Source organism: Penicillium cinerascens (genome assembly GCF_028974065.1).
Source record: "Penicillium cinerascens strain IBT 15544 chromosome Unknown contig_5_segment0_segment0, whole genome shotgun sequence".
NCBI classification, from domain to species: domain Eukaryota; kingdom Fungi; phylum Ascomycota; class Eurotiomycetes; order Eurotiales; family Aspergillaceae; genus Penicillium; species Penicillium cinerascens.
Window position 1 is genome coordinate 3,638,621 of NW_026695294.1, and position 12,110 is coordinate 3,650,730.

A 12,110-nucleotide genomic window follows, 5' to 3' on the forward strand; every position below is an offset into this window, starting at 1 on the left:
ATTGGAGAAGCGCAGGACCTTCATGGGCTCCCACCTTGAAGTCACGATACACGCTAGGGAGACATTCGGGCGCCAGGATAACCTGAAATCGCGCAGAATGGAGGCTTTTTTTAAATTAGCAACGTGCTATTTCTAAGTGGCTCCCAAGTCCAAATCTCGAGTTGATCGTTGTCGGCTAAGCTGCGAGCTGCGGCACTCGGCAGGTTCAAGTGGAGCACTGGGATTTGCATCGAGGCACCAGAATTATTATTGAACAAGTGACGTTATTTTAGGACCGGCTGAGCAGAACATGGTGATAGCTTCTTGGTTTCGACCGACTACTATGATCTACGGCAGGAATGGAACTAAATTTGCTAGACGCAGGTCATGCCTTCATTTCGAATTGGGGCTTAGCGATCACATGTGTCTACCGACTCATCCACCTTTAGCTACTTAGTAGTTAAACTGGTCGGGATCGACGTTGTCGATGTGCTGCTCGGCCTGACGCTTGGCCCTCTCACGGTCGATGAAGTCCAGACCCTTGGTCTCGACCTCACGGTCGATGAAGGCACCGGCAAAGCCAGACATGAGCTCCTTGGCCTCAGCGTGGCTTGCGGGCTGGCCTAGTCATTGAAAAGCAATACGTTAGCTTTATGTTGTCTCCATGTGTACAGGTAGACCGGGGTCTACGGGTTCAAGTCCTTACCGTTCTCTTGACAGTGGTTCTCGTAAGCCTTGGCGGCCTCGTAGGAAGCAGCGCCGGCAATCAGCTCGTGCGCGAAAGATGGATCGTGCTCTTGGCTAACGCCGCCCTGGTTGTAGTCGTCGTAGGCGCGGCTCTGGTCCGAATCGTCTGTTCGAAAAGAAAGCGTCAGCAAGGAGATCACCGGAGAGGGTCACACTATGAGCCACATACCGCTGAACCAACCCATTTTGATAGATGTTTTGTGATAAGGTGATGAATTGAAGAAAGTTGTGGATGAGAAAGGAGATGAAGAGGGGCAGGAGGGGAGGGGTTAATATAACTACCCCTCGGTGGAACAAACGGAGACCCGACTACGTGGCTTGTGTCGGTCGCCCACCCGCCCATGTCCCAGGTAAGCATGGAGCTGTCGACATGTGGATGCTCCACCCTGTAGCTGTGATACAACTGGTGGCGGGGCAGCGGCACGATTGGCGCACAGGAGATTAGGAGATTACGTTTACTTCGGCCACGGATAGAATATCCAATGAAGCCGGTCCTCGCTTCAGGTGGGGTAAGGAGAGGCGTACGAAGGCATCATTGGCATATCGTCTTCATCATGGCCGGCCTCTTATCGCCAAGCATACCAAGCATAACAACAAGAGCTTGGCGATGTAAATCCAGCAGGACGTAGAGAGCCCATCCATTTTGCCGCCAAACAGACCAAGTGGGGTCGATGACACAAGTGAGGAGTAAGTTCCCATTCTGCCCCCACTCGCCCTCTATACACCGCTCCGTTGCGACCAAACTTGAGAAGTTTGGGTCAGGGGTCGGAAAATACACGCAGTCTACGCTGATCCACGCGTCAACATCGCATGTCCCGCATAAGCTTGACCCTTCTTAGGCTGAATCTGTGCCCCCTCGAGCGGAATTGGAATATTGAGCTACCCCGCCCTCTAATATTCTAGAGACTTTTCTTTTCTTTTTTGGAAAAGGGACAAAATGAAGGTACTTTATTCGAAGCTGTATGGATAATGAATATCATCACGGAGAGTCGATCTGACTACTAGCTATTGCAGACACTAAAGCTCACTTGGCTTCACGCACATTTTCCTTCCGCGCTCGCCTCTGCCGCCATTTGATTCCATAGCGCATCATGAGCCACAAGATCGGCGACGCGGCAACCGAGATCAAACCCAGAGTCGTGTATGCCCAGCCCCAGCCCATGGTCTCTTGCATTGGATTGATCGCAGCGGATGCCGCAGCACCGAGCTCACAGCGCATCAGGTTGTTGGCCGCAGTCGCCGCAGCTGACCGCCCTGGCCAAATATCCACCATCAGAGCATTTAACACTTGCGAGGTGGCGTTGAGAGACCATCCACTGATAAACAAAAGAATCACCGGAGCGGCCAGATTGACCTGGCGACCCATGACCCACCCATAAGCGACCATGCACAACGTGCTCAGGTAGTACGAGGGCAACGCGATTTCGAGTCTGGCTTTCTCGATATTAAAGTTGTTGAGATTTTGCGCCCTGCTTCGCACCACTGGAATCCCGGCCCGCTTGGCGTGACGACGATAATTCCAATCCACCAAACGTCCGGTTGTGAAAGCAGAACAGATCCCCCCGATGCCGAGAGGTAGATACATCAGTGCAGTCTGGATGTTGTTAAAATGGTAGACGTCGTGGAACGATGATGTGGCTCCGGTCATGACGGCGTAAAAGCCGGCATACATCAAGCCCGTGACGAGCAAGATTGCCCCGGTCTCCAGGTCGGTTACGACTTTCAAGGTGGGGAGGGGAGACGGGAAACGAAAGGCGTGGTTCTTTCGTACTTCGGCGATTTCTTCCGGGGTCGCGGATTCGCCTCTCCTTTTGCGCCGTCGATGACGAATATAGTCGGTGACCGAGGACATCATCGGTGGAGGTGGAATTGACCCATCGCCGACAACGTTACGGCACGTCTCTGGTAAGAAAAGAAAGAGAAACAGGGAAAAAAACACCAGATAAAATCAGCAAGAACCAGAACAGCCAGTGCCAATCAAGGTACTGGCTGATCAGACCGCCGATGATGGGTGAGAGCGAAGGGCCCAGCATTCCTCCCAGGGAAGCAAAAGCAATATAGGAGCCTCGTTCGGCAGAGGTGACCATGTCTCCCACCAAGCCATTTGCCAGTGCCACGGTGCCACTGCTTCCTGCACTCTGAATGCATCTCAACACCAGCAGAGCCGCGTAACTGTTTTGAAGGCCGAGACCGAGGTTGGCGGCGAGATAAATTGTGAAACAGATGATGTATGCCGGTCGTCTACCTGCAGTGTCGGAGAAACCTGCAATCAACATCGGTGCAATTCCCTGCAGAATCTGATGCCATCGAGACAACGGTTAGCCAGGATAATCAACAAGAGCTGCCGATCCACTCACCAAATACGTTGTCACGGTCAGGTTCACTTTGGTAATTGACACGCCCAAAGCTTTTGCGACGGTGTCGAGAGCGGGGAAATAGATGCTGGAGGACAATGGGGAGAAAAATGCAGCCAAAGAGCCGACTGCAACGGTTGCACGCTTCTCGCCGACAGTGAAGACCGAGAAATCGCGATGATCGGTGCCCGAGTTCGGATCAATCGCCTCGAACTGAGGGGTGGCAGGGCCATTATGAGCAGCTTTGGATTCTTCGCTGCTCATAATGGCAGTTGAAAGATTCAAAAAAGCAGATGATGCCTTTCTGATGGTTTTTTTTAGGGTGTTGGAGAGAGGGTCAGAAAGTCCGATGTTAAAGTAGTCGCGGAGTCCGGTCCCGTTGCTGGTATCCCGGTACCGGCATTCGACCAACAGTCCATATTTTCGATTTGAAGTGCAGACAGGTTCCTTTGTTCGGACTTAAAAGCTTCGAAGGCATTTATTTCCGTCATTATTACTGCTTCAAGATGTTGATCTGTTGCGCACTCGTCATGCTAGAGATCAGACACAGTCTGGGTGGGTTTCTAGAGTCACCGGTGCCGGGATTCCCGTTATCGATCGATGTCCGATACCTAAAGCAGACAGGTTGAAGCTCGCTTCGGGCCCTTTCCCTTCGCATTTGCTCCTTCTTTTCCACCGCTCTTGTCAAGATTTGCGAGGCCTTAGGGACTATAGCTCTCAGAGCTTTAAATTTCTTCATTGCTCCGTGCGCAACACTCGGCACCCTTAGGTACGAAAGCTTCAGCAGGTAACGGCATATAACGGTCGACCAGCGGGGCACCCTTAACTCCGAAAATCATCAGTGTGATGGCTTACTCACACATAAATAGTAGTCACAACAGATCATTTCATAGCTTTTCCCCCACTTCCTCAGACAGAAATACCTCAAACCTCAAACCCATCGCAGGAATTTCTACTCCTTCAAAACCTGCCTCGTCAAATCACACCAACTGGGAACCTTACAACCATGTTCGACGCCGCGGACAAAACTGCGCCTGGCCATTATGGCCCATCCCAGACGGCTCTATTCTTGCTGGACTTTCACTCCATGTTCGTGCAGCGGTTTTCTGGTGCCCAGGGTGCCGCAGCTGTCAAGGTCGCCGCTGAAATGAAGGCTTGGGCCAAATCGAAGGGCATCAAAGTCATTCACGCCCTGATCGATACCAACGCTACACCTTTCGAAACCTGCAAGGATGCTGCACGTTTGTCTGCTATCGTCAGTGCCATGGATCAAGATGGTGCCGCAGAATGCCCCGAGCTGCTCGAAGACGCCGGTGACGAAGTCACCTTCACCCGTCGACCCGGTTATGTCTCCGCCCTCAAGTCTCCTGGCCTTGAAGACTTCCTGCAACAGAGCGGCATCAAGTCACTCATCCTCTGTGGATTCAGCACTTCTGGGTGTGTCACGCGAACTGCCCTTTCTGCGTGCGACGCAGAGTACGTGGTGTCTACCATATCTGATGCCTGTGCCGATCCCGATGAGGAGTTGCACAAGGTCATGCTGGAGAAGGTTTTGAACAACCGGGGATATGTCGCCACCGCTAGTGAGATTCGGAAGGGGTTCGAGGGAGTTTCTGGTGGAAACTAAGGGGTCGAGAGAGAGGCATTGCTTCCCAGCCAACTTTCTTCGAGCCGGTCACCCCAATCTATCTGTACCGTCATCCGAGAATGCTTTTCCTTAGTTATCAATTCAGAGCTTGGACAACAAGATTTCAAATGTTATTATTCCATTGCGATTGTGAAATCTTTTGTTGGAATGGTTGACGGGCGGTATAATGCGACGAAGAAGTATGATATAGGGCCCTTACAATGGCTTCATGAGGGTGCAGATTAATGTCCTGTTGTGACTCTATCCGAATATTGATATGCTTCATATGGAAGAACTATGTCCGGTTGTTCGGAATGGTCTGATTCCCGTTTATGATGGTGGGGATGGGAAGGCGCAGGATGAAGATGGCAATATCGATCCCAGAAGTTTCGCTCAAGAGCGCCTATTGGGATTAGCTGAGCGGCGTATTAGATGATAATTCATTATCATGGGTTCTTATTACACCGTTGTGATGAAACTTTTGTTGATGCTGCAACTGCAAAGAGGAGTGTATCATTTTTGGTGAAAGGACGAACTAACTGTGGAAAAAGACTGGTTTTTGCAACTGCCTCGATTACTTGGATCGTTCATATAGTGCTTTCTCTCCCTACATCGAAGTCCGTATGTGAAAGTCGGATTCGATGACCTGTTATTTCCTTCCAATTTACAGGACTAGAATCGAAGTTGGAATCGGTTTGGATCATTTTGTCCCGCGTCCCCACATCCGGCCAGATATTGCAATTATTGGCTACGCCTCTTTCACGTAATCCACGCTACTTACCATTCAGCCAATCAGATTAATACCTGTCCTTGGACTGGGCTCTGATCGCCGTCGCAGAACGGAGGGACAGCTAAGTTCGACAGATCGACGTGCTTCCTGTCAAGTGGTGAGTTCTTAGGACACTTGGAACAAAAAAGGACTGCTTCTGAGGATGAACGATGTGGACTAGGGTGAAGAACGAAAGTGGCCGCTAGTCGAAGGTGTACAATTCCTGATCATTCTTACCCCTCGGGAATCCCCAAAATCCACCTGCGCCTTCCCTTGCACCTCCACTAATAGACCAGCCGATCCGCGACTCCGGTACTATATCGTTGAAGCAGGGACTAGCGTCTCTATACCGACCCTACAAGAAATGGGTAAAGAAGATCTCGTTCTCATAGGTACGAATGGTTTAGTGGAGACTGGTCTTATAAGCGCGGAAGCTCTGGAGTCATTGGTCTAACACATGCATTGCTTGCCAGGGTCCTCAAAGAGTCCAAGGACAGCTGATCATTCAATAACCGACTATGATCGACGTCGTGAGCAAGTCCGACGAGCACAAAAGTAATCACCCCCTCATAGATCGCGATTCTCACTAACATCTCAGAAGGAAGCATCGCGAGCAGAAAGAAAAGCGTTGTCGTGCCCTTGAAGACGAGCTTCACATATTATACAACTTACTGACGAACGCCGATGAACTGCGGGGTCTTCAACATGAAAACGAAATCCTGAAAGACATCGTCACCCGCCATTCGATTCCATTGCCACCCCATATCGCGTCAAGAGGATCGGCAATGGCCGAGGTAACTATAATAGGAGACATAGGCTCTCATCAGCACCTACAAGTCAGGTTGCCAAGCGATGACCGTCAATCTTCGCACGCCGCTCTGTGCACTCCGCCGTACATAGATGAAGGCTCAGACCAGGACCCACAATTTCCACTAGAGGCAACTGAAGCTCCAGAAATAAGGCATGCCAAACTATGAGCGCACAAACCATGCTTATAAAGCAGAACATCTGACTTGACTACCCAGACCATCATACTGCCCCGAAAATCGCAAATTCGCACAGATGGGTGTTGACTTTGTCTTATCGTGAGTAGACCATCAGCCCATCTCCATACTCAACCCGTCATCTAATCTTGCAGCTTGGAACGGCCCTGTCTCTTCCATACACGTCCTTTAGGTGAAGACGAGCCATCTGGACATGCTATGTCCATGCAGGGACTTTTACTTTCCGAGGCTCCTCAAGAGTTACCCGATCAAACTTCGTGGGAGATTCCCGCTCAGCAACTTGACAAGCTCTTCGAACTTTCTGGATCACTTGGCTTGGAAGGCGTTATTACACCTGTGCAAGCATGGAATAGGATTGTTGAGCAATACAATATTGCTCAATTGCCGAGTGGCCAGTTGAATATGTTGAGATCTGCCATGGTCCCGCACATAGAATGCTTTGGGTGAGTAAAATCCAAACTCGACGTTCCAACTCTTATTTAACCTCAATTTTCACGATAATAGGTTCGGAGCACTCATGGAGGAGGATATTTTCGAGAGGCTTCTGAATGATATCTTTCAATAGGCAACCCGAATTTCTCCCGTTGATGCTGGGCTGGAGCTACCTAGTCAAGTAAAAAAGATGGCAATTTGTCAAAGGAAGTATCATAATTTCACACGTAAACCGTTACAAATATGGACAATGAACTTTATGAGCCGATACTGTTATCTCCGCTGTACCTGGTTCGTTCTTTTTAGGTTGCCGCTCCTTTGACGTTCCAAGAATTACTGCCCCCACTATCAATCATCAACACTAGCCAGGGGGACCCATTCCAAGTCTTCCACAGGACGCGAACTATCCAACCCTATGTAGCTTTTTAATATATCGCTTTGACAGCAGCCTGGCGTCCAGTTAGGATGAATTCTCTGCTTCATTGTTGAATATAAGGTTGAAATGAACGAATCTGGTATTTGTTTGCAGTTATTCAATATATCAATCGAGGAAATGTCGGAAAGCATCAAGGATCATTTAAAGTACAGTTCCTTCAGGCAGGATCCCTCCGAACTGATTAACAGAGTTCTTGTCCGCCCATGCCAACAACGCATCATAATCTGTGCACTCATGATTTGAACCCCAGCCAGGCCCAGCCTCTGTTTTCCCCTCCAAAGAGGTATCTGCAGCACACATGATTGCCTGTCGAAGATAGTCGAAGCAGTGGGCGGAGTGATGGGCTATTTCATGGGTTAATTCTGCTCCGTCAAATGCCGTTTGATAATTCTGGACAAGGTATGACTGGGACGGTATTATTAGCATATGAATTTATTAAGTGAGTTTTTTAATGATACTTACAAGGCAATGAAGCTGGTGAAAAACCGACATCATATATGCTGGCTTGTCTTGAAAATGCAACTTCACGCTGTACGGCTCAGGCAAGTCAAAGGACTCGGGATTGTCTACTCCTACATACCCTCTGCCAGCTATATCAGGGGGTCGTTGTTAGTTATATTATTTTATTGTAAATATATTTATCATTTCTCAAGGAGATTATTTACTTACTTGCGCTTAGCTCGATCCAGTTATGAAGTGTGCGAATCGTTTCATTCCTGCTTGAAAACATGTTGTCATGTAGGTATCTTGGATTACCAGTAAAGGTATAGGTCTTTCTTGGGACTTTATGACTTTGGCTTAGTAACCGTAACATCAAAAGTCAGTCTTTGTTGATAGGTGATACAAACGTACATTTAGGTATTGGAGATGCTTTTTCTGTTGTTCTATTGGAAAGGGAATTGAGGAATAAAGCAAGGATCACGAATGCAATCGCGATCTCCAAAATCAACCGCCCATACCGTTTCCAAACCGACGGCATTTCTCGTGAATATTTCTCCAGGAACGAATCATCCTCAGGATCCTTGGAAAGGAATACTTCCTGATCTTCATGTTGTTCTCGGATCGGCTCCATGATTCGGTGGTGCCAAATTCATTGGTTCATGAAGAGAAAATTCGCGGTTGAGAAAATATGCTAAGAAAAACAGAATCCGGGGTATGCGGGGAGTGTAAGTAGACGAACCGTGAAGTAAGGCCATTTTGGATTTTTAGCCTATATTACCGCAGTTTCGCCCGCAATTGCTGGGTGGAAGAGCCTAAATTCCCAGGTGGGGTATAGATTTCTTCAGCAATGTAATTAAACTCGGGACTGCGAAGTAGTAGTACTAACATAAAAATAGGCTAATTAAATGCACCAATAGGCGTACAAATTCTCTATAGTTATTCAGAATGGCTCTAATTTCAAACGAGCCAATCAATAACGTAATCGGTAAGCGAGTGACGCATGTAAGCGAGCGACGCACCCCAAAACACCATAGTAAAAGCGATAAATTACAACTCTATATTTCCGCAACAGCAGCTTCTCATAGAGACTTTCTTTAAATATATGTCCTTTATAATGAGTCTAGGGGTATTTGAAGGTCTCGGAGGGTTTTAAGTCGTGTTGAGTGGATGATATATATTTCAAGCTCAGAAAGCTAAATTACAGTGTATTTTATGTAAACGTAGTGATATGATAATTAAATTATCCCAGACTCCCAAATTAGGCTATTTGTGCTCTAAATTAGTGAATTACTGAAAGCTAAATAGAATAAGCTTGTGGTTGTTGAAATATTGCGTTCTTAAATATCGCATTTAATATGGTGTTTTGGGGTGCGTCGCTCGCTTACATGCGTCACTCGCTTACCGATTACGTTACCAAAGTATGATGACGAATTGATGAATTGTTCCCCGCATTTCATGCTGAGCTCTGCGATAATTTTTCCCTTCATCTTTCCCTTTGGTTCCCCATGTCTTCAGCCTATTTCGATCTATCCAACAGTTGTTTTGGCGTTGTCTTTACCGCGTACATTTTCAGTGAATTCTACCGGTGCTGAATACTTGGTTCATTAGCCATCATTTTTTGACTTCCTGCATGTTGGTCAATTGAATTGTTGAATAGCTTCTAATATATTAAAAAATGTGGGCGGTGGAACGGCAGCACGTAGTAGTAGTAATCAAGTTGTTTGTCCTTACCATACCCTGTGGGCTATGAAAGACAGCGAGTCACGAGCGCGAGCTCCTAATTAGTTCCTAAGTATATCTTTGGGCGTCCAAGCTCCTTTTCCTCGCCCCATTTCGCCTATCTGCGTAGGGCATTTAAGCGTACACGTCACAGGGTATTTCGATGGCGCTACAATAACTGTGGCCGTATGGGACTATAACTTTCTATGCTTCCTTATATTAAGCTAGCTCACCCTACCCACATCATCGTGTTATAGAACATATCCCCCTCCCGTAACGTCTAGGCTGGCAATTATCAGCTAGACGTTGATCACTGCTTTCCCTTTTTCCTCACTCCCCTAAATTGCCCTATTAAGCCTACATCGTTCGGCACGAAGTAGGTAGTCACGTCGGAGGCATATCAGGGCGGCTAGTTGTCGGCCGCTGGGGAGTATAATGCTAGCATGTTTCTCTAGGTAGATCGGCACAAGCTGAGTTGTCAGCCACGTCGCTGGTAAGGTCGACGGATAGCGATATTATGCCGGGAAGATTCTCGTTGTCTTCTTCTTGCAACCGCATGTCAAGGCGTGGTAGACTAACCGAGTCATGGACGCGCCTAGTCTAGGATACTCACCAATAGGCTATATCACCCCTCAAGTGGCTATGATGCCAGTGTGTCATAGCATTCAAATTCAGCAATCATATCAAGATAAGGCAGGTAGGAGCCTTGGCTATTCTTTGTTCTCATCAATCATTCTGTGCGGTCGGGCGGGCGCGAGAGCGCCGGGCGACAACTTCACAATACGGCCGCACAACCACCACCACTACAGGGGGATTCTTCTTGGTTTCCCCTCAACTGATAATTACTGACACCGGATACCATGAGAAGGTGATATTTCATCATCTTGAGAGCTGGAGGCGCGCTCTCATGCGCGTGCTCGCCGGAGGCACCATCACGGGTAATAGAGCACGGCTAGAGGTGACTATTATACGCTAAGCCCAGGACTTGCCCTGTCTAGACTAGGGTACAATTAGAGAGGAGAAATGGTCAGAGACCTCGGAAATTATTCAGGAAGGGTGGTTTTAGCAAGTGGCGTCAAGCTAAGTTTCACTTACCCCACCCTCTTTTTCTGCAGGATTTTAGCATTCATTCTATTGCGGGGAAGGGGGTGTCCCATCATGAGCATGTGCTCTTCCCCTGGGTGTGGATTTGATGAGTGTTAGACTGAGCTATTGTAGAATGTTCTACACCACAATAAAAGAGTAATACAGCTGGGCTATCCTCAAAGGTGGCAGTATATATTAGTGTAGATCTTACCCTGAATAAAAGAGTATCAAGTCGAAGCTTTGTGTAGATAAAACGAATCAGTCCGCCGCCGCATCCAAGGATCATTTCAGCGCAAAAAGCGCGAAGAGTTTCAGATTCTTCCTCGCCCCTGGCCACAGTTTAGATTCTTTGTAATCTTTTCCCTGCCAGCATTTGTTATTTTTAGGCTGTTGCAAAAGATTTTTGCTTAATAACGCCTTATTTAGGATAGTCGATACGTGCTCGATATAGTTTATTAGCCGCCACTGGCAAAATCCGCGCAACTTGATATTTAAAAACCCCGCTATAGTTGGAGCACATGCAGAAATAAAAAAGAGTCACTTCCAATATCTACTTCCTGAATTATCATCAAACAATATCTCTAGAGCACCGCTCCTAAACCCTAACTACAAATATTTCAAACTGCAATCAGTCAATCAGCCATAATGATCTCCTTCTTCCCACTTGCTTTCAGCGCCGCTGCTGTGGTAGGACTTGCCACTGCTCTCCCTGGTCATATTGTTGGCAAACGTGACCTCACCGCTCGCCAGACCATCACTTCTAGCCAGACTGGCACTTATGATGGTTACTATTACTCTTTCTGGACTAATGGTGATGGTACTGTTGACTACACCAACACTGGTGCTGGCGCATACAGCGTCAACTGGTCAAACTCTGACGGCGGTGACTTCACTTCCGGAGTCGGCTGGAACCCTGGTAGCGCCCAGTAAGTGGTTCATTGACACCTGAACTAGGCTGGTCTAAGATGTATAATGCTAACCCATGTTTTCCCGTACTAATCTAGGGATGTTACCTTCTCAGCTGACTTCAGCCCCTCCGGAAACGCCTATCTCTCTGTTTACGGCTGGACCGAGAGCCCCTTAGTTGAATATTATATTCTTGAGAACTATGGCGACTACAACCCTGGCTCTGCCATGACTGAGGTTGGAAGCTTGACTAGCGATGGTTCCACATATACTGTTTATACCCACACCCAGACCGACCAGCCCTCTATTGAAGGTACCTCCACCTTTCAGCAGTACTGGTCTATCCGCTCGGACACCCGTTCCAGCGGAACTGTCACCACTTCCAACCACTTCAACTACTGGGCCAGCATAGGATTGGACCTCGGAAGCTTCAACTACCAGATTCTTTCGACTGAGGGCTACGAGAGCTCCGGCTCCTCCTCCGTCACTGTTTCCTAAATTTCAGAAAGGATAGAATTTGGCTTAGATGGGAAATTAACAGTGTTTCCCTCTAAGACAGAAGAGTACGATAGGGGGTTGGTATTGGAAGGATCTGGAATTATGGATTTGA

The 12,110-nt window shown here is 47.9% G+C and overlaps 5 protein-coding genes across 5 annotated transcripts; 3 read left to right on the forward strand and 2 right to left on the reverse strand.

Annotated features, from left to right (window-relative positions):
- Positions 1-432: 432 nt before the first annotated feature.
- On the reverse strand, positions 433-911 carry N7498_005861 (DUF3759 domain-containing protein; the record flags this gene model as incomplete). The annotated part of the gene is made up of 3 exons (XM_058452923.1): positions 433-602; positions 686-832; positions 896-911. The coding sequence occupies 3 exons, from the start codon at positions 909-911 to the stop codon at positions 433-435; spliced, it is 333 nt and encodes a 110-aa protein (XP_058309461.1).
- An 839-nt stretch (positions 912-1,750) lies between these two features.
- N7498_005862 (MFS transporter) lies at positions 1,751-3,344 on the reverse strand (the record flags this gene model as incomplete). The annotated part of the gene is made up of 3 exons (XM_058452924.1): positions 1,751-2,628; positions 2,666-3,023; positions 3,084-3,344. 3 exons carry the CDS (start codon positions 3,342-3,344, stop codon positions 1,751-1,753), a joined length of 1,497 nt encoding a protein of 498 aa, XP_058309462.1.
- A 742-nt stretch (positions 3,345-4,086) lies between these two features.
- Positions 4,087-4,707, forward strand: N7498_005863 (cysteine hydrolase family protein; the record flags this gene model as incomplete). The annotated part of the gene is made up of 1 exon (XM_058452925.1): positions 4,087-4,707. The coding sequence occupies one exon, from the start codon at positions 4,087-4,089 to the stop codon at positions 4,705-4,707; it is 621 nt and encodes a 206-aa protein (XP_058309463.1).
- Positions 4,708-6,538: 1,831 nt separating this feature from the next.
- Positions 6,539-7,045, forward strand: N7498_005864 (uncharacterized protein; the record flags this gene model as incomplete). The annotated part of the gene is made up of 3 exons (XM_058452926.1): positions 6,539-6,561; positions 6,615-6,923; positions 6,985-7,045. 3 exons carry the CDS (start codon positions 6,539-6,541, stop codon positions 7,043-7,045), a joined length of 393 nt encoding a protein of 130 aa, XP_058309464.1.
- A 4,194-nt stretch (positions 7,046-11,239) lies between these two features.
- On the forward strand, positions 11,240-11,998 carry N7498_005865 (uncharacterized protein; the record flags this gene model as incomplete). Its single annotated transcript, XM_058452927.1, has 2 exons — positions 11,240-11,520; positions 11,599-11,998. The coding sequence occupies 2 exons, from the start codon at positions 11,240-11,242 to the stop codon at positions 11,996-11,998; spliced, it is 681 nt and encodes a 226-aa protein (XP_058309465.1).
- Between the last annotated feature and the right edge of the window lie 112 nt (positions 11,999-12,110).